The sequence below is a fragment of the Phacochoerus africanus genome, chromosome 11, assembly GCF_016906955.1.
Source record: "Phacochoerus africanus isolate WHEZ1 chromosome 11, ROS_Pafr_v1, whole genome shotgun sequence".
Lineage (NCBI taxonomy): Eukaryota > Metazoa > Chordata > Mammalia > Artiodactyla > Suidae > Phacochoerus > Phacochoerus africanus.
In genome coordinates this window covers 130,465,606-130,487,301 of record NC_062554.1, presented here as the reverse complement: position 1 = coordinate 130,487,301, position 21,696 = coordinate 130,465,606, and the positions used below count along the sequence as shown (strand labels likewise).

The 21,696-nt window shown below is 42.9% G+C and overlaps 1 protein-coding gene across 1 annotated transcript in view; it reads left to right on the top strand.

Annotated features, from left to right (window-relative positions):
* The window catches only part of DTL (denticleless E3 ubiquitin protein ligase homolog), a 49,681-nt gene extending 44,314 nt beyond the window's left edge, over positions 1-5,367 (top strand). Inside the window, exons 14-15 of the mRNA XM_047753751.1 lie at positions 650-1,482; positions 3,407-5,367. Of these exons, the coding sequence (XP_047609707.1) occupies positions 650-1,482; positions 3,407-3,505 (932 nt within the window). The 3' untranslated portion in view covers positions 3,506-5,367. The remainder of the gene's footprint in view (positions 1-649; positions 1,483-3,406) is intronic.
* Positions 5,368-21,696: the final 16,329 nt, after the last annotated feature.

Here is a 21,696-nt window from a genome sequence, read left to right as displayed (position 1 = left end):
ATAAGTCCATGTTCATGTGGGATATGTTCATGATATGTTAAGAAGCAGGTTACACAATATTTTGTGCATTATTGGTCCTATATTTGAATAGAAAAAAGTTGATGTGCTGGGAGATCCCACTGTGGCTCAGGGGAGATGAACCCGACTAGCATCTATGAGGATGTGGGTTTGACCCCTGACCCTGCTCAGTGGGTTAAGGATGAAGCATTGCTGTGACCCGTGGTGTAGGTCGACAGACAGGGCTTGGATGCCATTTGACCCGTAGCCTGGGAACCTCCATATGCAGCAGGTGCGGCCCTAAAAAAGCAAAAAAACAAAAAACAAAAACAAAAAAACAACTTGACGTATTATATCACATGCACAAATATAGAAAAGGCACTACAGTGGTTCACCTGGGTGCTTGAAATTTTTTCTTTTTTTAATTTTTCTGTGTTTTCTAGATTTTACAAACATGTATGCAACAGGGTTGTTTGGGAGGCTAGCAGTTAGGAAAGGGGAAGGGAAATACTAAAAGGGTCTGGTACAATAAACTTACTGGGAAATCAACCCCTGGGTGATCAGTTAGCTATAATTTTCCTTGATGAGAACTCAGGGATTTTCTATGCCTTTCACTTCTGATTTTCACGACCCTCTTTCTTTTCTCTTTCAGTGACAGTGACAAGTAGCCAGAGTACTCCTGCCAAAGCTCCTCGAGTAAAGAGTAGTCCGTCCATTTCCTCCCCATCATCGGCAGCTTGTGCTCCGAGCTGTGCAGGAGACCTCCCTCTTCCGTCAAATACCCCCACATTCTCTCTTAAAACCCCTCCTGCCAAGACCCGATCTCCCATCAGCAGAAGAGGCTCTGTCTCCTCTGTCTCTCCCAAGCCACCCTCATCTTTCAAGATGTCCATTAGAAACTGGGTGACTCGAACACCTTCCTTATCACCACCCATCACTCCACCAGCTTCTGAGACCAAGATCACGTCTCCAAGAAAAGCTCTCATACCTGTGAGTCTCAAATCCTCCCAAGCAATGTCTTGCTCTGAGTCTAGAAATAGAGTGAAGAGGAGGCTAGACTCGAGTTGCCTGGAGAACGTGAAGCAAAAGTGTGTAAAGAGTTGCAGCTGTGTGACTGAGCTTGATGACCCAGTTGAAAAGCTCCATTTGGATCTGTGCTGCCTTGCTGGGAACCAGGAAGACCTTGCTAAGGACTCTCTGGGTCCTACCAAACCAAGCAAGGCTGAAGGAGACGCCGCAGGTGTCTCAGAGCCTCCTTCTCCTGCCGGTCCTTACACTTCAGAAGGCTGTGGAGCGCTGCCTCTTCCTTTGGGATCTTGTGGAGAAGGCTCTGAAGTGGTCGGCAAAGAGAATAGCTCCCCAGAGAGTAAAAACTGGTTATTGGCCATGGCAGCCAAACGGAAGGCTGAGAACTCGTCTCCACGAAGTCCCTCATCCCAGACCCCCACCTCCAGGCGACAGAGTGGAAAGACGTCCCCAGGCCCGGTAAGTTGGCAGTGGGAAAAGACACATTTCCTAACTTAACGGGGACAGGCAGAGATCTCTTCTCAGAAGTCAGGATGCCCTTTTTTCTTTCTTTTTAAGTAAATCTATCTATTCCTAGGATTACCAGATTTAGCACATAAAAATACAGGACAAAGGTATTTGCATGGAATGTATTTATACTAAAAATTTTAGTATTTAGTATAAATACTAAAAAGTTATTTATTGTTCGAAATTCAGACGTAACTGGGTGTGTCCTGTATTTCGCTTGGCAGCCCTGTTTACTCCCATTAAAATCCCTTCTGTCAAGGTCCTTACCCTCAGCCCTGTTGCTTGGTTCATCAAAGCCTTCTTCATTCCCCCAGGATATCAATTCAAAAATAGCTTCCCTCTCCTTTGTTTGCCATTATTACCTCCCTACTCCTCCTGGTTTTAAAAAAGTTCCTCCACCTCCTAGCCCCTGGCAACTTCTTTTTATAGACTCCCCTTTTTATAGACAAAGCTGTAGTTCATGGGCAAGTTGCCAACACCCATAAATAGATTTTCAATTTGAAATTACAGTTTATGATTATTTAAAATAAAGCAAGATTTAGATACTTAGAAAACAGTTTAAGTGCAGAATCCTTCTAGATTTTTATGATTTGTTCCCAGTCTTTTACAGCCCTCTTGCTCCCATTAGTGTTTTTGGCAACTCACCTGTATCTGCATTTTTTTTTAAACATTCCGCTTATTTTTACTTATCCTTTTTAGAGATTCATATTTAAGTCAGATAATTTCAAAAACAGATATTGCTGGCAGAAATAGCTTCGTGAACCTTGACGAGCAAGTAATTCATAATGGTGGAGGCCGCAGCAGCTGTGAGCATTGGCTGAGCCATGGGCACCCATCAGAGGGGATAGAAAGCCCCTGCTCCGTGGTTCGCAGGTTAAGGGGATGGGCTGGGGGAAGGGTGTCAAGGGAGTTCCTCCTGTAGTTCATAGTCACTCGTCCTCTGGGTTGGAGAGAAGGTGGAAGAATAATTGAAACCCAATCTAGGAATCATGATCAGCAACATCTGTCCTGTTGAAGGTCAGAAGCTGGAGAATCTTAGGCCAGTCCTGGTTTAATAAGTGTTCATATCCCCCGCCTGTAATTTTAGCCTATCCTATACTTTTATCCTAAACCGTAATTTTAGGAAAGATAAACTAGAAATATTTTAAAGATTACTTCAATCACGAACTCTTAAGACCTTGCTACAAAACATGGAGAAAAAAAAAAAGCTGTAAGGAGTGTTTTCTTTTGTCTCTCAAAATTATCATGGTAGGTGATCTTTGCCGCTAGCCAAAATTCCTGTTTTTCAGAGGCGCTGGTCTGTTATGTATTGTCAGAAGAGCAATTTCAATAAAAATTTGTAAGAATTTTTTTCTTTATGTACATGTTGATAACGTAGAGTTTGGAAGAGGGTGTAGTATCTGCCATTTGTAAATCTGGAAGGGTGATTTACTCTGGTATTTCAAAGAGGATGGTAACTGGTTCCTTTTAGGAGGCTTAAGTAGTAAATATTTTATGTTCCCCTGAAAAGCATGTGCTTTGGCGTTCCCAGTGTAGCACGGTGGGTTAAGGATCCAGTGTTGCCACAGCTGAGGCCAAGGTCATAGCTGCAGCTGGGATTTGATCCCTGGCCCAGGAGCTTCCATATGCCATGGGTGTGGCCCCCCAAAAAAGTCTGTGCCTTCCTTCCTTGAATGCTGCTTTAAAATTTTCTATATTTAGTACAAATCAACCAAAAGAGACATTGCCATCAAAGTGCTTGAGACAGAAATCTGGCTGACTGAAAAAATCGAATTTCTAGGTGTCCTGGCTCAAAATACCTTTAGTGATAACCTGCTGAGGTAACAACTGAACTTTATCTTAGAAAGTCTCTGAAATCTAAACTTTCTTCTTCTAGGTCACCATTACTCCCAGCTCCATGCGGAAAATCTGTACATACTTCCACAGAAAGTCCCAAGATGACTACTGTAGTCCAGAACAGTCAACAGAACTGTAGATTCTAAGCTGAGTGAGTTAACTGAACTTGGCCCATTAAAACAAGATAAAAAATACCGCAGAGTGACTCCATAACCCTGGTTTTTAAGAAAACTACCATTTTTTCATTTTTAGAGAAAATCTTTTCAACCTCATCTGTTCTGGTTCTCCTCTCTTGGTATGGGCGCAGCTTCCTCAGGATGAATGCTGTGTTCAAATTTCATGAAGTAAGTTGGTCACTTTGTAACGTTTTGAATGAGTAGTCTTTGCTTTTTAAATGATGCGTCTTCTGTATGATAATGATATCCCAGCTCATAGAGGCAAAAAACAAAACTTGTCTCTTGTTCCTCTGCCACTCTGTGCGTGGTGGACAGTATGTGTGAGCACAGCAGAGGCCTGTCTGTGAAGGCCCGCTGCTCAAGAGGCCCTCCAACAGATACCATTTCACTGAAAACACGTAGGATCTTTTCACTACATTTTGGGGGGTTTCTTTAAGTGTGTGGTAAAATATGATTTTTAGATAACTACATTTATATTGATTCAGTGTTAACATACAGTCTCTTAAGTTGAAATCGTCTTTATTTTAAAAGCAAAGATGAATAGCAACTTATTGAAGAAACTAAGAGAACAGCCCTAGAAACCTTTGTCTTTTTGCCCCTGTGTGTGTATGTCTGTGAGAGATCTGCGGTCCCTGTATTTTACCAAGCAATCCACTGTGTTACCAACCAAGCATCATGCTCTGGAAGAGGGTGTGGCTTCTTTGCCACTTACTGAAGGAAGAAGTTTATAAAGGCCACAGTCACACACTGAGGCTGGGGTTGTAGGCAGTCCTCAGTTCTCCAGGGGCTGCTGCTTTTTAAAAATAAGTCATCGGATTTTAAGAAAATGTTAATGGATTCTTATGGATATTTTTATAAAAGTAGATAGTTTCGAACTGAAAATCCAGAACCTAAACAATAAATCGTGGCCTTAACAGTTGACTTTTTAAAATCCTTTTCGTATACTAAAAAGCAGTGACCTCGTAGAGCCGTGAGCTAAAACGTCATGGAATTTTCTCTAGATATTTAATATAGGGAGTGTATAAGCTGACTCTAAGTTAATCATGTGCAAATATCTTAAATATCCCTTACCTTAACAGTTACGTATCGATCGGCTTGAAATGAACCGTTGTTTTACGTTTTAGCCTTTTGTAACCTCATAGAAACAAGCTCTGTGTATTTTCTGTGTACCATATCCTTGGGAGGTAATCAGTCCCCTTCCAATCATGAAACTTGATTCATTTTATCCGTATTTCTGAGGACTGTGTAGACTTCATTCGTATTTTTATCATCATTTTAAAATCTACTCTTAGTGATAACTCTTTAATTCCTTTGATTTTTCTAAAGTAAGCATAACATCCAGAACTGCATAGGTCATGGGTTCTCCTGGTGTTTATCCAAGGGGAAAGACAAAGGGGAGCCACAGAAATGCTGTTTTTGAAACAAAGTATGCCGTTTGTAGCATTATCTTTATGTTTAGGAATTCGACATATTTAATATTTGATTTTTTGAGTGTGTGACTATGGGAAGGTATTATTTATGACCGACACCTGCCAATAATGCTATCTCTCTCTCTCAATGTGAAAGCCATTGGAGAAAAAGGTCAATGAAAAAAAGAAAAAAACTAGACAATTTTCTTCTATGTATCCCTGCTCATCTCCTGACAGTTGTGCTGAGTGAAATTGGGGACAAATGTGGCTGTCAGAAACTGTGCTAAGAGTCTACTGGGAGTAACATTCCCACTTGGAAAACTAGTACTTCAAATGGGTGCCAAAGGTCAAATGTAATGAGATAATAATTATCCCTGCTTGTGTCAGTGTCAGACTTCGAGCTGCTCCTGAATAATAAAGCCTTTTACCTTATCTGATGTTCTTTTCTGAACTTTTTGCATTAATCTAGAAGCTGTCTACACAAAAGAACTATATAATAGTAATCAAGAATCCCTTTTACTTGTTCATTGAATAAAATTTGTTTATTCCAAAGTCCTTGAGCTAGTTCAGGCTGAAAGGTTTTAATAAAATGCGTCTTGGTCTTGCTTGCTCGCGTTTGAGATGGTTTGGATTACTTGATAAAGAAAGGCGGAGTCATCTTCTTTCTAAACAGGTCTTTCCAGCCCAGGCTTTCCATTTGAATCCATTCCAAGCACTGTTGCTACAAAGCTGTAAGAGTTTCCTTTTGGCTCTTTCGACACAGACCCTTAATTTACTTTTGTGAGGGTTGACTCATTAGTCCTTTAAAATGTCCCTTAATCTAGGCTGCACATTTAACTGATGATAAACCAAAACCTTGTGTAGCTACTCTGTTGGGGTGGCAGAAGGTGGGTTCAGCCCACCATCCCTATCGCCAGCCTTATAACAAAAAAAACTGAACGAGGATTTTGGGGATGCTCTACATAGGAGGCATTTTAAGAAAGATCTCAGTTGTGCAATATGGATGTCTAGAGGTAACTTTTTTCAAAGTGTATGTGAGTTGTTATAACCCCCAGCTGGAAATTAGCCTATAGCCATGGCCTTTTTATAGGTCACCTATCAGTTTGACATACGCTTTTTTAGGAGAGTCTGGCTACTCTCAGGTCTGTTGTTCTGCTTTTCCTAGTCTCACGAGGGACTGGATTTCCTCTCACACTGCTCTTAAAGCAAAGGCCAAGCAGTCCCATAGAGAGAATCCGTTCCCCAACTTGGTAGCAGTGCGGGCAACATTTTACAGATGTGCGTCAGAAGAGAAACTGGGTGGGCGAGAATGGTGTACCAGAGAAACTGAATTTTCATCCTCCTTGTGGCAGTTAAGCACAGGTGGGTTCTGCTTTTAATTCTCTAAAGGGCTGAACACAAGCCCAGTTAAGCTCTTGTTTGTCAAATTGCACCATTTCCCACACAGGTCTTCATAGGAGATTCTTTGCCTGCCTTGGGTTTGGATCATGCCATGTCATGGATTAACCAATTACTCATTCCATTCTTAGGAATTATGGAAAAGCCTGCATTATGCATGAGGTCCTTAGAGATTGGTTGGACGTTATAGGTGGGCCAAACACAACATTTTGTTGGATGTGAAGTGAATCTAATACTTCATTAGATCCGATGCCAGGAATACAAGCCCAGCTTGTTATAAGGGACCCACTTCGTTGTCTAAAGAGGTAGAAAAACTTGTTTTATTTCTGAGCTACATTTGAGTGCATGCTAAAAAGTGTAAGAGCTGTTAGAGTGATGCAGCCTTTAAAAACACAGTAAGCAGCTTGTTCAGATCTGTATGCCTACAAGTTCGTGCAACGCGAACGAGAGGTGTTACGTTGGTAAAGCACGAGCTTGTTTCATCCCCAGAGCTTAGTGCTCCCCCTTCCCTGCTAAGCCGGGAAAGAAGACTTCAAGGATATACAGACACATTCTTTATTTTGCATTTGACAGGTTTAATGTTTCATTTATACCCCATTTCTCCCTAATTTCCCTCACGTGCTGCAGGCCCTTTCCCGTTTTGACATTCTAAATAATTCAGGCCATTTTGTGGACTAGGAATAGCACATCGCAAATGCCTTGGATTGGAAGGCACTCAGTTCAGCCAACACTTACCTATTCATCATGCGAGTGCCAAGCCCTTTGTGAGACACTTGTCTGCAGAGTTCTTCCCTTTATTTCCAGTTGTTAAAGGAGTCACTTTATCTGTGGCGCTTCAAGAGTCTAAAGTCAGCATTGGAAGGAAACACAATGCAAAGACCAGATCTTCAAGTCCTTTGAGTGAGGTTGTGGGCAGCTCTGGTGACTGTAGCAAGTGCTGTCTAGGTGCACACTCTTCTCCCCAAGAACTTCATTCAACTGCCGTTTAAAGCACCTGTAACTTGTCAAAGTAAAATGCTTTTCTCATGCATGTTTTATATTCTTTACATTATAAATAACTGTTAAAAACATGATCTCCAGATTCCAGCTGCCTAGCTTTGAATGCCAGCTCTAGCTGTGTGGCTTTGGGCAAGTTCCTTAACCTATCTGTGAATCACTTTCCATGGGATTGTGTGGTTATTGCATGTACAGCTTTTAGGAAAGTGCCTAGTTGCACATAATAGCTAACTTTCCTGAACAGTTACTGTTAGTTTATTATTCTCATAAGGTAAGGAGGGCAGAGGTTGTTTCTTAATAGCCGTATTTGATAAATGGACATAAGGTTCACATAACTGCAGTTCTTTGGACTCATTCCTGTTCCTGTTAAACTACAGTTGTGATCCTCAAAGTTGTGTGAACTAAGTCAGAATCACCTGGGAAGCTTTTTAAAAACAAAAACAAATGTTGCCTAGGCTTCCCAGTCCTAGCACTTTTCAAAAAGGGCAAATAGGCCTCTGGAAAATCTCCTTCCCCAGGTGTTTGAGACTCATAACTCTTTGCCACCAGGTACACATGGAAATTACAGAGGTCATTTCATATATGGCCTCAGCCATTCTTTAGAGAGGCTGCAGTTTGCAAATCTGTATCCTGGACTCTTAAGCAAGCCAAAGACTTTGCTCACACAACGACCACTCTCCCATTTCCTGACCACTGCCCCCAGGTGCGCTTCGTTGTTTAAGGTGTGTTCACCTTTAGGGAGAAAGCTGCCGCTGGTGTTCCTTTAGAGCCAAGTCTTGCTCATTTATTCGGCTGCTGTGTTCCCTGGGCAGTGAAGAGGCCAGTCAGATCGGCAGTGAAGCTTGAAACAGGCAGTGTTGCTCTATCAGTAGCTCTGATTTTGTGAGATTCTTGGAGTCAAACATTTATTTGGTTGACAAGTGTGTAGTCTGTAGATTCTTTTCTTTCAGTGAGAGTCTTCCCTAGGCTCCTCTTCAAGGCCAAGAGTAACAAATTGTGCTGCCGCTGCTACTGCTCAAGACCCTGGTTTCCAGCTTACAAGACCTTAACAGAATATGACATATTCTCTTCTAGCATCTGCTCCGCTGCAAACAGCTCACCATGCTGGACCCCTTCGTGGGTTTGCGCCAGTTATCAATTCTGTTAGCAGCCTTTTATTTATTTATTTATTTACTTACTTTCAGCCACACCCTCAGCACGTGGAAGTTCCTGGGCCAGGGATCAAACCCAAACGCACCACAACCACCCCAACTGCTGCAGTGACAGTGCCAGATCTTTAACCTGCTGTGCCACAAGGGAACTTCCTTATCCGTCTTCCTTTTAAAGTCAGTCTAAAAGTAATTATATAAATGAGCCCTTCCCTCTAGTAATGTATTACCAAGTAACATATGTTATTAAAACAAGAAACCATAAATAAACCATCTTACCTTGCTATGTTGACACGATGTTAACAACTGCTGTTGTAACATATCGCTTGATAATCATTCAGCACCGATCTTTTCCGCTTTAATTTCTCTTACACCTTTTCCCATCACCTGCAGCACCCTCAAACACAGTTGTCCAAGAATTGTCCGAAAAGAATTGCGATGAGGGTTTATTAAATGTAACTGACATAAATAGGGGTACAGGAACTGGAAATTAAAATCCAGTAGTCATTGTTGTTTCTGTAACGGGTTAACATTTGGCCCAGCAATTAATGTCAAGTTAGAAACGCTGCTTCCATAAAGCTTTATCGGCTTTAGATAGCTTGCTTTTTTTTTTTTTTTTTGGTCTATTTAGGGCCGAACCCGTGGCATATGGAGGTTCCCAGGCTAGGGGTCTAATCGGAGCTGTTGCTGCCGGCCACAGCCACAGCCACAGCAATGCGGGATCCGAGCCACGTCTGCGACCTACACCACAGCTCATGGCAACCCCAGATCTTTAACCCTCTGAGTGAGGCCAGGGATCGAACCCGCAGCCTCATGGTTCCTAGTCGGATTTGTTTCCACTGTGCCACAACAGGAACTCCTTTAGATAGCTTTATGTGGGGGTAAGACTCCGAATCCAAAACCACTGTCTTGAGAAAAGGGTTAACCAGCAGACAAGTCAAAATGAATATTAGTAACTTTAGAGTGGGAAAGAGGGTGGTTATGGTAAACACGCCTCAGCTCCCTAATTAGGTAATGAGGTCTTGGCCTTTAAGTGTTGCAACTATAATTAAGTATTTGGTTTTGGAAAACTACCTCCTAAACCCTAGAAATGTAAGCAGCGAGGTCTGGAATTGTACATGGAGTGTTTGCAGGAACAGGAAAATTAGAATGTGGTTTTTTGATGAGGAGGAGTGATTTCTGTTCTAGCCAACTGTCCTATACAATGAATTGCAAAAAGAGAGGATGCTGTTTAGAGCAGCTTGTTACCTCAAGTCATCTGGTGGTGCCTTTGTGTCTTCCTGTTTACTTTGACAGCCTTTCCAATCCTATTCACTTTCTCCTTTTTCATGTCATTTTGGCCAGCTGAATAGTGCATGAAGCCAGGGTTGTGGGTTTGATTCCCAAATGGGCCTGTTCACTTCACTCTGTTCTGCTTGCCCAGCTTCAAGACCAAAGAAGGAGCCCGGAGTCAGCAACAGAGGCACGAACGGTTTAATGGATGGGGGAGCCCACTCAGCTGAAGTGAGGTCCTAATGCAACACCCCACCATGTGCAATGAGCAGACGGACGGACGGTGGGCAGGACATGGTGGCAGTTTCCAGTCCTGGAGGGAAGGGGAGGTGACCAGTTATATGAGGAGTTGCGTCAGGTTGGCTCATTAGTTACCAGGGAAACCAGCAGGGAGCAGGCCTCTCACCGCCCTTTGATAAGCTGTCACCAGCTGGGGCCTGGGACGCGTAAGAGGAAGGTTAGTCCTGTGCTTGGGGTCCAGACGAAGCAGGCGTTCTTCAGGCAGGGGATGCACAGAGGGCAGGAGGACAGCCGTTTTGAGCGGCCTGACCGTACAAACCCAGTAAGTGGGAATGATTGTTACCCACATTTGGGCAGATCCGCATTTAGACACAGTGAAGCACCAAAGAAGTTCAGTAACTTGCCCAAGGACACAGCCAACAAGTGGAGCTTGCAGACTTGGTCTGACTCGAAAGCCCACACTGATTCCCACACTGTAAGGCCTCATAGAAGCTTGTCCCAGCCCTCTATTAATCAAATGTATGCTTTCCATTACGTATACATTCGAATGAACCCTCACAGTATTCCAAATACATTTCTTGTCTTGCCTTTTTTGGGGGGTGGGGGGGTGCTTTTTAGGGCCACACCCATGGCATATAGAGGTTCACAAGCTAGGGGTCCAATCGGAGCTGTAGCTGCCAGCCTACACCACAGCCACAGCAATGCAGAATCCGAGCCACGTCTGCGACCTACACCACAGCTCACAGCAACAAGGATCCTTAACCCAGTGAACGAGGCCAGGGATCAAACCCTCATCCTCATGGATGCTAGTCGGGTTCATTAACTGCTGAGCCACAACAGGAACTCCAGGTTTTTTCGGGGGGGGGGGGTTGTCTTTTTTTTTTTTTTTTTTTCCACCAAATATATTTCTTACTTGAGTAATGAACACAAAAACCATTCTTTACTACAGGAGGAAGGTGATATGCAGGTCTAAAAGCTTGAACCAATGCTAATAAGGTTACAAGGATACAGACACAGGATCAAAAGCACAGTGGCTAAAATTTTTCGGAAAGAAAAAGTGGAGAGGGAGTTCCCGTGGTGGCTCAGTGGTTGAGGAATCCGACTAGGAACTGTGAGGTTGCGGGTTTGATCCCTGGCCTTGCTCAGTGGGTTAAGGATCCAGCGTTGCCGTGAGCTGTGGTGTAGGTCGCAGATGCGGCTCGGATCCTGCGTTGCTGTGGCTCTGGCGTAGGCCGGTGGCTACAGCTCTGATTCGACCCCTAGCCCAGGAACTTCTGTGTGCCGCGGGAGCGACCCAAGAAATGGCAAAAAGACAAAAAAGAAAAAAGTGGAGAAAAGCTTGCCCACAAATATCAGAGAATGAAGGATGAAGATAAGTGTATATAGAGCCTGGGACCCAGTGACTCCACCCCGGGCCCTAGGGAAGTTCATGTGCACCAGGCGAATGTACAGGGATGTTCACAGCAGTGTTGTTTACACTGGCCGATGGCTGGAAACCACCCAAGTGTCCATCCACAGTAGAATGAATAAACTGGGATACTCAGAACAATATGTAATTGTGAAATTAAAAAGAATTTGCTAGCTACACATGGCGATGTGAATGTTAGAATGCTGAGCAAAAGAAGCAAGAAACAAGGGAATGCATACAGTATGACTGCTTTCAAATCAAGTGTTAAAGACCAGGCAGTACTGGCATTCTATTGTAGTGCAGCGGCTTCAGGATCTGGTGTCGCCACAGCAGTTTGAGTCACTGCTCTGGTGCAGGTTTGATCCCGGGCCGGGGAACTTCCACATGCCACAGGTACAGCCAAAACCCAAAAACCAGGCAACACGGCAGTCGTATTTCAGGGATACGTACGTGGACTCTAAAAGGCAAAAGAAAGATATGATTCCCTCTGGAGAGTTGTGCTTGGGAGTTAACATGGGGAACTGCCCAGTTGTGGCAAGGTTATGTCTTTTGCTGTGGTTAGTGGTGACATGCATGTTTGCTATGATTATACCTTGTATTTATGTTTTTTGCACTTTCTGTACCTGTTTCATGATTCACAGTGTTTAAGGGAATGAAGATGAGCTAGCTCTCTAGAGAAGATATGCAAGAGATGGAGATGGGGAAGTCCTAGAGAGACTGGGTAATGTCAATTACTCAAAGGGAATAAGTTACTAAGGGAGCCTGTGGGATCTTCTTGATACCCTCCAAGGACAAGGGAAAATCCTCTGTTCCTTCAAAGCAGAAGGATAAACGATTTTGCTTCTACATTTACTGTCAGGATTCAGTATAAAAGAACTCAAGAGGTCCCGCTGTGATGCAATGGGATCAGTGGTGTCTCTGCAGCGCCGGGACGCAGGTTCAACCCCGGCCCGGCAGAGTGGGTTAAAGGATCTGTCCTTGTGGCATAGGGCATAACTGTGGGGTGGCCAAAAATGAAAAAGAACAGCCTTCAGCAAGGAGGGCAATGACTCAAATGTCATTTGGAAGTTTGGAAGTTTTCATACCTGGGATTGAGCCAAAAGTCAGCAAGGGGAACTAATGGGGAGAATCCTGCATTATTGCAAGTCCTCATCTTTTTAAGGTCGGGTTCAAACACCCCTCTCTTCCTATAGGAAAAATTCACAGATTTTCCTAATTAAGTCTTCCTTCTACTCAACCCCATGGTGCCTTGCTTAAACACTAATGTGCTTATCACATTTGTCTCAGAATTATTTCTATATTTCCACCACTAGATTATATGCTCCTAGATGTCAAACTGGTCTTATTCACGTCTGCATACCCAGGGGTATGCTAGAGCTGGCTCATACTCATGATAGCCAATTATTAAATATTCAAGAATTTTGTGAGCAGTTGTTAAAATGTTGGTTGTTGTTAAAATGCTGGTGGTCTGGTGAGTGTATTTACATCATGGAATATACAAAAGCTACCAATCAGGGCCTCCCCCCCGACCCCCCCCCAAAAAAGCCAGCTTCTCAGCCATCAAGGCACATTTCCCATCACCACCCCCACCCCTGTGCTCGCTATAGTGCCTGGCAGACCAGTTTCAAGAAACATGAAGAAAGAGAACCAGTGCAAATGCAGACCAAAATGTAAAGCGAATTCAAAAACCGTCTGCTCAGGAGCCCAGGGAAGAGAATTCTTTGAGAACCAGGTAGTTAGTTCACTGCTGCTGAGAAGTTTCAGACAAGGCCAGGACATCTTTGTCCTTCTCCAGAGCTATTTCAATAGTGTGATAGGGATGAAAAATGGCTGGGAATGAAAAAATAGGGGTGGTTAGGAAATAGGCAGTAAATGCAGATTCCTTTCGAGAAAGGAAAACGGAGTCTTCTATTAAGCATCTGTTTGCTGAACACCCACTGTGTGTCGGGCACTGCACTAAACGCAGATGGCAGAGGCCCATCAGGCTGCTCCCTAGGGCAGACAACAAGAGAACAGAACGTGATGAGATACGGCCTCTGCTGAAGGCATGATGTTGGGGCTGTGGGGCACACCCCATGGAGCCTGGGCATCCAGGGAGGGTTTTAAACAGAAGCTAACTCTGGGCTGAGTCCTAGAGAAGAAAAAAATTTCCAGATGCTAAGGGGAGGAAGGACATTCCTCATAAAGGAAATAGCAAAATAGCATGAACAATAGTTTGACAGGGTGAGAAAGTGCCTTTTGGAGGAACTCTAAGTAATTCCAGTTCCTCCCGAGAGCTGGAGCAGAGGGAACACGTAAAGAGCAGCAGGGATGAGGCTGTGGAGGCAAACAGGGGTCAGGGCATAAAGGCCCCTGCTGTGCCACTATACAGAGTTTGGACATTATCTCCAAGGCACTGGACAGCCACCGAATGACTCAGCAGGGGACAAGTATGATCTGATGTTTATTTTAGAAAGATGGTTCTGGCAGCAGGGTGGAAAGTGGATTGGAAAGGGGCCAGCTTGCAGGCAGTCGACCCCACAAGGAGGTGATTGCAGTCAGCCCGGCAGTAAGGGGAATGGGCCCGGAGAGAGCAATGGCAGTGCAGACGAGGGGGTAGTGATGATTTGAGAGGGTGCTCCTGAGATGGCAAACGAGTCGTTTTTAGGTGAGTAACTGAGAGAGGAATCAAATGAATTCCAGGATCTGACTGGCACCTGGGTAGATGGTGGTATCATTTGAGGGGAAAGGAATACAGCAGAAATGACAGGATTGTGAGAGATTATTTCCCCTGTAAACCCCTAACGGATAGCTAGTGGAGATGCCCTCCAGGCACTTGCGTGTACAGAGTTAGAGCACCAGAGAATATCTGGGTGGAAAAGTTTTAGGAGTATTAGTTGTGAAAAGAATAGTGAAGGTGGAGCTTAGAGAGAAGATGGGCCAGGGGGAATGTGTAGCACAGTGGTTCTCAAACCTGAGTGAACAGTCCGCCACTTTTTAATGCTGGAAGTTGGAGGTGGAGCCTGGAAATCTGCATCTCTAACGTCCCCAGGCCATGCCTATGCTTCTGGTCTGAGAACCATGCTTCGCAGACCATTGGTGAGGAGAAAATCATTCCAGGGTGATTAGAGGAGGAAGAGCTCTCAGGCATGACTGAGAAGGAGCCGTTTTAGGAAGAGACGGTCTGACAGTTGCAGGGAGTAAAACTGAACACCGTCAGGCGAGATAAAGAACAAATGATGCCAGTAACACTTGACATTTTAAAAGGTAATGTTGGAGCCTGGTGGCAGTATCAGGGAGGAGATGGGAGGTAGCAAATGCAGATTCCTCTTCCCAGGAGTTTGGCTGAGAAGAGAAGTGTGAAGCGATGGACACTGGGGGCCATGGAGGGGGCTGGGGTGCAGTGTCATGGTCAGGGCGAGATCTATGGTGAGAAAGACCAAGAACGTGGGTGAGCTAGGAGAAAGGAGGCAGGAAAGAGGAAGAGTTTAAAGACGGGAGTGGGGATAATTGACGGAAGCAGGAAGGAAGGGACCCAGAAGACAGGGAACTTTGCCTCAGGTGCGGGGAGAGCCCTACCTGTGAGGCCAGAGGGCCATCGGGATGCCAGGGAAGGCCAGGAAAATCACCAAGGAGGGTTTTAAAGGACATATGTGCCTGAAGTAGGTTGGTAAGGTTTGTAAGCCAAAGGCAAGGGGCCTGACAAGAGGCAAGAGCCCACACTGTCAGAGAGATGGAGAAGCAATGGCATCGAACAGAGACAAACAAGGATACAATTGAAGTGCCCAAGGATATAGCTGCGGTTGCCACAGTGCTGTGTTTAATCTTGAAAAAATGAAGCAGCTGAATCCAAAAAAACACAAAAACTTAGGAGTTCCCATCATGGCTCAGTGGTTAACGAACCTGACTAGGAACCATGAGGTTGTGGGTTCGATCCCTGGCCTTGCTCAGTGGGTTAAGGATCCGATCTGGTATTGCCATGAGCTGTGGTGTAGGTTGCAGACGGGGCTCGGATCTGGCGTTGCTATGGCTCTGGCGCAGGCCAGTGACTACAGCTCCGATTGGACCCCTAGCCTGGGAACCTCCATATGCTACAAGTGCGGCCCTGTGAAGAAGAAGAAGAAGAAAAAAAAACTTAATTTGAGAAAATACATGCACCCCAATATTCACAACAGCAGTATTTATAATAGCCAAGATATGGAAGCAACCTAAGTGTCCACTGACAGATGACTAGATAAAGAAGATGTGACATATATGTACACACACAATGGAATACTATTTAGCCATAAAAATTGAAATCTTGCCATTTGCAACAACATTGATGGACTTGGAGGGTATTATGCTAAGTGAACTGAGTCAGAGAAAGACAAACACTATAATATCCCCTATATGTGGAATCTAAAAAATAAAACACGCTAGTGAATATAACAGAAAAGAAAAAGACTCACGTATGTAGAGACCAAACTAGTGGTTACCAGTGAGGAGAGGGAAAGGGGAGAGGCAAAAGAGACAGAGAGATCTGAGAGGTACAAACTACTCGGTACAAAAATGAATTAGCTACAAAGATACACTGTACAACATGGGGTAATAGCCAATATCTTATAATAACTATAGAGTATAACTTTTAAAAATTGTCCATCATGGAGTTCCCATCATGGCGCAGTGGAAACGAATCCGACTAGGAACCATGACGTTGAGGTTCGATCCCTGGCCTTGCTCAGTGGTTCGAGGATCCTGCGTTGCTGTGAGCTGTGGTGTAGGTTGCAGACGCGGCTCAGATCTGGCATTGCTATGGCTCTGGCATAGGCTGGTGGCTACAGCTCCAATTAGACCCCTAACCTGGAAATGTCCATATGCCCAAAAAGGACAAAAGACAAAAAAAAAATTGTCAATCATCTAAACCTGAAACTTACATACTGTATATCAACTATGCCTCAACTTTTTAAAGTTAAAAAAAAATAAAAGCAGCTTAAAAATTCCAACAATCATAGGATTTTGGTTAGATAAATTACGATATGGATATTAGGGGAAAGGCTATTGTAATATTAGAAAAAAGATAGAAAATAAATTACCAAATAATGGGTATAATACCTAATTTTGTTTTTAAAATTAAATGATTTTTTTTTACATGGCCGCATCTGTGGCATATGGAGGTTCCCAGGCTAGGTGTGGAATCAGAGCTGTAGTTGCTGGCCTACACCACAGCCACGGCAACGCAGGATACAAGAGCTGCGACCTACACCACAGCTCATGGCAACTGAGCAAGGCCAGGGATCTAACCCACATCCTCATGGCTACTAGTCAGATTCTTAAACCTCTGAGCCACGAAGGGAACTCATAAAATGGATTCGAATATATATAAATGTACTGTAGGAGTAGTTAGCATTGGAGAATGGACTAACAAGTGATTGATTTACTTTCCAGATTTTTCCATAAGTAATTTTTTTTTATAATTTTTTTTATTTTCCCACTGTACAGCAAGGGGGTCAGGTTATCCTTACATGTATACATTACAATTACATTTTTCCCCCAGCCTTTCTTCTGTTGCAACATGAGTATCTAGACAAAGTTCTCAATGCTATTCAGCAGGATCTCCTTGTAAATCTATTCTAAGTTGTGTCTGATAAGCCCAAGCTCCCGATCCCTCCCACTCCCTCCCCCTCCCATCAGGCAGCCACAAGTCTCTTCTCCAAGTCCATGATTTTCTTTTCTAAGGAGATGTTCATTTGTGCTGGATATTAGATTCCAGTTATAGGTGATATCATATGGTATTTGTCTTTGTCTTTCTGGCTCATTTCACTCAGTATGAGATTTCCATAAGTAATTTTTTAAACTTATTTTACAAAATACTTTTTAGTTGAATCTAGGGAGGAAAAGAGCTGCTTTTCCTCAGAAGTGGAAAGGAAGGAAGAAATAATGAGCAAAAATACAGAGAAGCTTTGTATTTTTTTTCCTAGCATAAATAATTCCACAACAAACAACTTTGTGAGTGTGTAAAACTTAGAATACAGAATTTTATATAGAGAATATTTTTAAAGTATCTATTATAATCATGTTATAGAATATTATATATAGAATAAATACACACATTTCCAACTACTTCGGTGGAACCAGGCTAGAGCCTCAGCCTAAGACCCTCAGGTGGGAAGCCTGTTCTCTCTCCCTACTCAGACATTCTCTAGAATAACTGTCAAATGACCACGACTTGTGAAAAACTTATACTCTGCTCCAAACCTGAGGGGTCAAGGTGTGTACTTTGAGCTAGAGTATATTTGAGCTGGTCGCCAAAGGCAGGGATGTCACCAGTCGGTCCCCTGTGTGTCCTCAGTGATGCACATGTGTGACTACCTGCTGGGACGAGGGCTTAAGCTAATGTAGAAAGAGATACACAAAAGTCAAATCTGTCACCCCATGAGCATAGGGTTACGGCATCTTGAACTAACTGGCCCTTCAAAGCCTTTGGGACAAGCCTTTAGATTAGTTGCTGCTGAAGTCATAGATCTGAAGACTCTGTCCCGGGGACACTCACGGCTCTATGACAGTAGGTCTGGTCACCTTAAACCCCCAAACTTCCTTAAATCCATTCAGGCCCCCAGGTCTAGACTCTAAGGTGAATCCCCTATCTTGATTTCCTATATACTTCCTCCTTTTCTTAAAAAGTAAACTCTGTTAATTATCTGAGATTTCTTCTTAGGAATTCAAGTTGTCTCTTCTTGTATTAAATAGCCCTGTGAACAAAAGGTGTTGGGATCCAGAGGGATTCAGTGGTTTGCACTGGGGTCTCTGCCTATTTCAGTTGACCCACCCTCCACCTGCTTGCTTCTGGTTTGTGCTAGTCTAAGAACCAAACCATAGATGGCTATATAGGTGTGGGCCCCTTCTCTGTCACTGTCACCTAACACATACCTCTTTGTGATAATCCCACCTGGGTGGAATTCTACCCAGATCAAATGTTATTGTCCTGCAGTGATGGCATCTGATGGTTTTTTCCACTGTTGATCTGTCAATGATTCACCTATAATCAGAGTGATTGTCTCATACATAGAAATGATCAGACCTTTGATCCGAATTTCATTGGTTTTCTGTGGCTACCACCAGGACTTATTCATTTGCATATTAAATGCAATAGTGTTGGAAACATGGGTCCTCTGAAAAGTTCAAGGATTTTTTTAACCATTTGGGGGTTAACCGCATTTTGGGGATTCTCTGAAATCTAGGGACACACACTGCAGAAAAATTCGCAAGAGACTTATACACAAAATGCTTCTGAGTGAAGTGTTAAGGCTGCAAATTTATAGACCCTATGAAGCCCACTGATGGACCTTGGGGGCTGTGCTGATCTGTGTTTAAGGATGCCTGACTTAAGCTACTGAAGGGCAGTTCAGCTCCAGCACAATACTGGTGGAGGAAGGCTCATGGGTTTAGTCGCTCTGTGGTTGAGTTGACTTTGCACACAGGAGCTCTTATCTCAGAACCACAGAATAATCTCTAAAGTCCAGACCTGGAAGGAGGTTTAGCATGTGCTCAACCTTCTTTTTTTATAGATTAAAAAGGAAAAAAGCACAGAGAAAATTAGTCATTTACTTGAGGTCACATGGCCATGACTAAAGCCCAGACCACAGCACATGATACCGAGTGGATGGCTTTCAGTGGTGAATTGAGGATATAATTTTATATGTGGAAGAAAGCACGTGATTATAGTCTCATTTTTAAACACATGAACCAAGATAGGCAGCTGATATTTACTATATCTATCATGTGTTTTTTCATTCAGTTATCAAAAAATACACATTTAATGTCCACAATGTACCAGGTACTATGCTAGGTACTGCTTATCATAAGGCTCAACCCTTCCTTAACACAGCATTAACACACACACACACACAATTCGGTGCCAATATCCCCTTTTATGACACTGTACATTTTTCTCACTGCACATAGATATTGATTCAGATGCTGTCCACACTCAAGGATTCCCCTGGCCATGGCTTCGAGGTCTTCTTCATGTCATGAATTGAGTTGGAGGAAGGTAATTTCAAGGTGCTATACCATCTATATCAGTTCAGTTCTAGAATCATCTTGGTTAGTTATGTGACTCTGGAATAGAACAACTCGAATAAAAGTTGGGGTAAGTATGAGAGCGAAACATCTTGTTGAATTTTAGATGTTTTTTGTTCTATGAATAAGATTGTTTTTAGAAGCACCTAAGGGTAAGACTGGCTGCTGGGAAAACCAACCGTATAATTAGAGGATTAGACCTTTCAGTCCCACCCCCTGATCTCCAGGAAGGGGAAAGCTCTTTGAGATTGAATCAATCACCATTGGCCAACAATTTAGTCAATCATGACCAAGAAGACAGCTTTTTTGTCCTTTTTTAAGAGCTTCCATTGGGAAACCAGAACACTTCTGTGTGCCACTCTGTTAGGCTCCACATTCCACAAGGACAGAAGCTCCTTTGTTCAGGACCTCACCCTATGTATCTCCTCATCTGGCTGTTGATTCATATTCTTTATTATCCTTTTACAGTAAATTGGTAATCTAGTAAGTAAACAGGTTTTCCTGAGTTCTGTGAGCTATTCTAACAAATCAATCAATCCCAAGGAGGGGATTGTGAGAACCTCTTATTTACAGTCAGTAGGCCGGCAGCACAGGTGACAACTAAAGTGAAGGGTGGTCTTGTGGAACTGAGCCCTTTACCTGTGGTTTCTCATTCTCACTCTGGGTAGAATATCAGAATTGAGTTGAACTCTCAGACACTCTGCTAGATCCAAGAATTGCTTGTTGGTTGGGGAAGCCTACACACACACATTCACATGTTGGAATTAGGTCCAGGAGGAACCCTTTGCAGGATATGAACCCATTATCAGATATATGAACTGCAAATATTTTTCTCCCATCCCATAGGTTGCCTTTTCCTTTTATTGATGATTTCCTTTGCTGTGTGGAAGTTTTTTAGTTTGATGTACTCATGTGACCCCTCTTGTTTATTTTTGCTTTTGTTGCCTTTGCTTTTGGTGTCATATCCAAAAAAAATCCTTGCCAAGACTGATGTCAAGGAGCTTACCCTTTGTGTTTTCTTCTAGGAGTTTTTATGGTTACAAGTCTTAAATTTGAGCTCACAATCCATTTTTTAGTTGATTTTTGTATGTGGTGTAAGATAGGGGTCCATTTTCATTCATGTGGCTGCTCAGTTTTCCCAACATCCTTTATTGAGACTCTCCTTTCCCTATTATATATTTTTGGTTCCTTTGTCAAAAATTAATTAACCATATATATGTGGGTTTATTTCTGGGCTTTCTGTTCTGCTCCATTTATCTAGGTATTTGTTTTTATGCCAGTACCATACTGTTTTGATTACAATCACTTTGTAATATAGTTTTAAATCAACTTTGTTTTTTCTTTCTCAAGATTGCTTTGGCTATTCAGGGGATTTTTTTTGTGGCTCCATACAAATTTCATGATTGTTTGTTCTATTCCTGTGAAAATGCCACTGAGTTGTGATAAGGATTGCATTGAATCTTCAGTTGACCTGGATTGTATGGACATTTTTAACAATATTAGTTCTCCCAATCCATGAGCATAGAATATTTTTCTATTTATTTATGTCTTCTTTAGTTTCTTTCATCAATGTCTTATAATTTTCAATGTACATATCTTTCACTTCCTTACTTAAATTTATTCCTAGACATTTTATTCTTTTGATGCAATTATAAATGGGATCATTTTCTTAATATCTCTGACAGTTCTCTGATAGTATATAGAAATTCAACTGATTCTTGTATACTGATTTTTTTTTTTTTCATCTTTTTAGGGCCACACCCACAGCACATGGAGGTTCCCAGGCTAGGGGTCGAATTGGAGCTGTATCTGCTGGCCTACACCACAGCCACAGCAATGCTGGATCCAAGCTGCATCTGTGACCTACACCACAGCTTATGGCAACACCACATCCTTACCCCACTGGAGCAAGGCCAGGGATTGAACCCGCATCCTCCTGGATACTGGTCGGATTCATTAACCACTGCACCATGATGGGAACTCCCTGTACACTGATTGTGCATCTTGAAACTTTACTGAATTTGATTATTAGTGCTAACAATTTTTGGTGGTATCTTACGGATTTTCTATACATAATATCATGTCATCTGTAATTTTACTTCTTCCTTTCTGATTTGGAGGTCTTTTATTTCTTTTTCTTGCCTAATTGCTCTGGCTAGGACTTCCAGTACTATGGTAAATAAAAGTGGTTGGCGTGGGCATCCTTGTTTTGTATCTGATCTTAAGGGGAAAGCAGTTTTTCACCA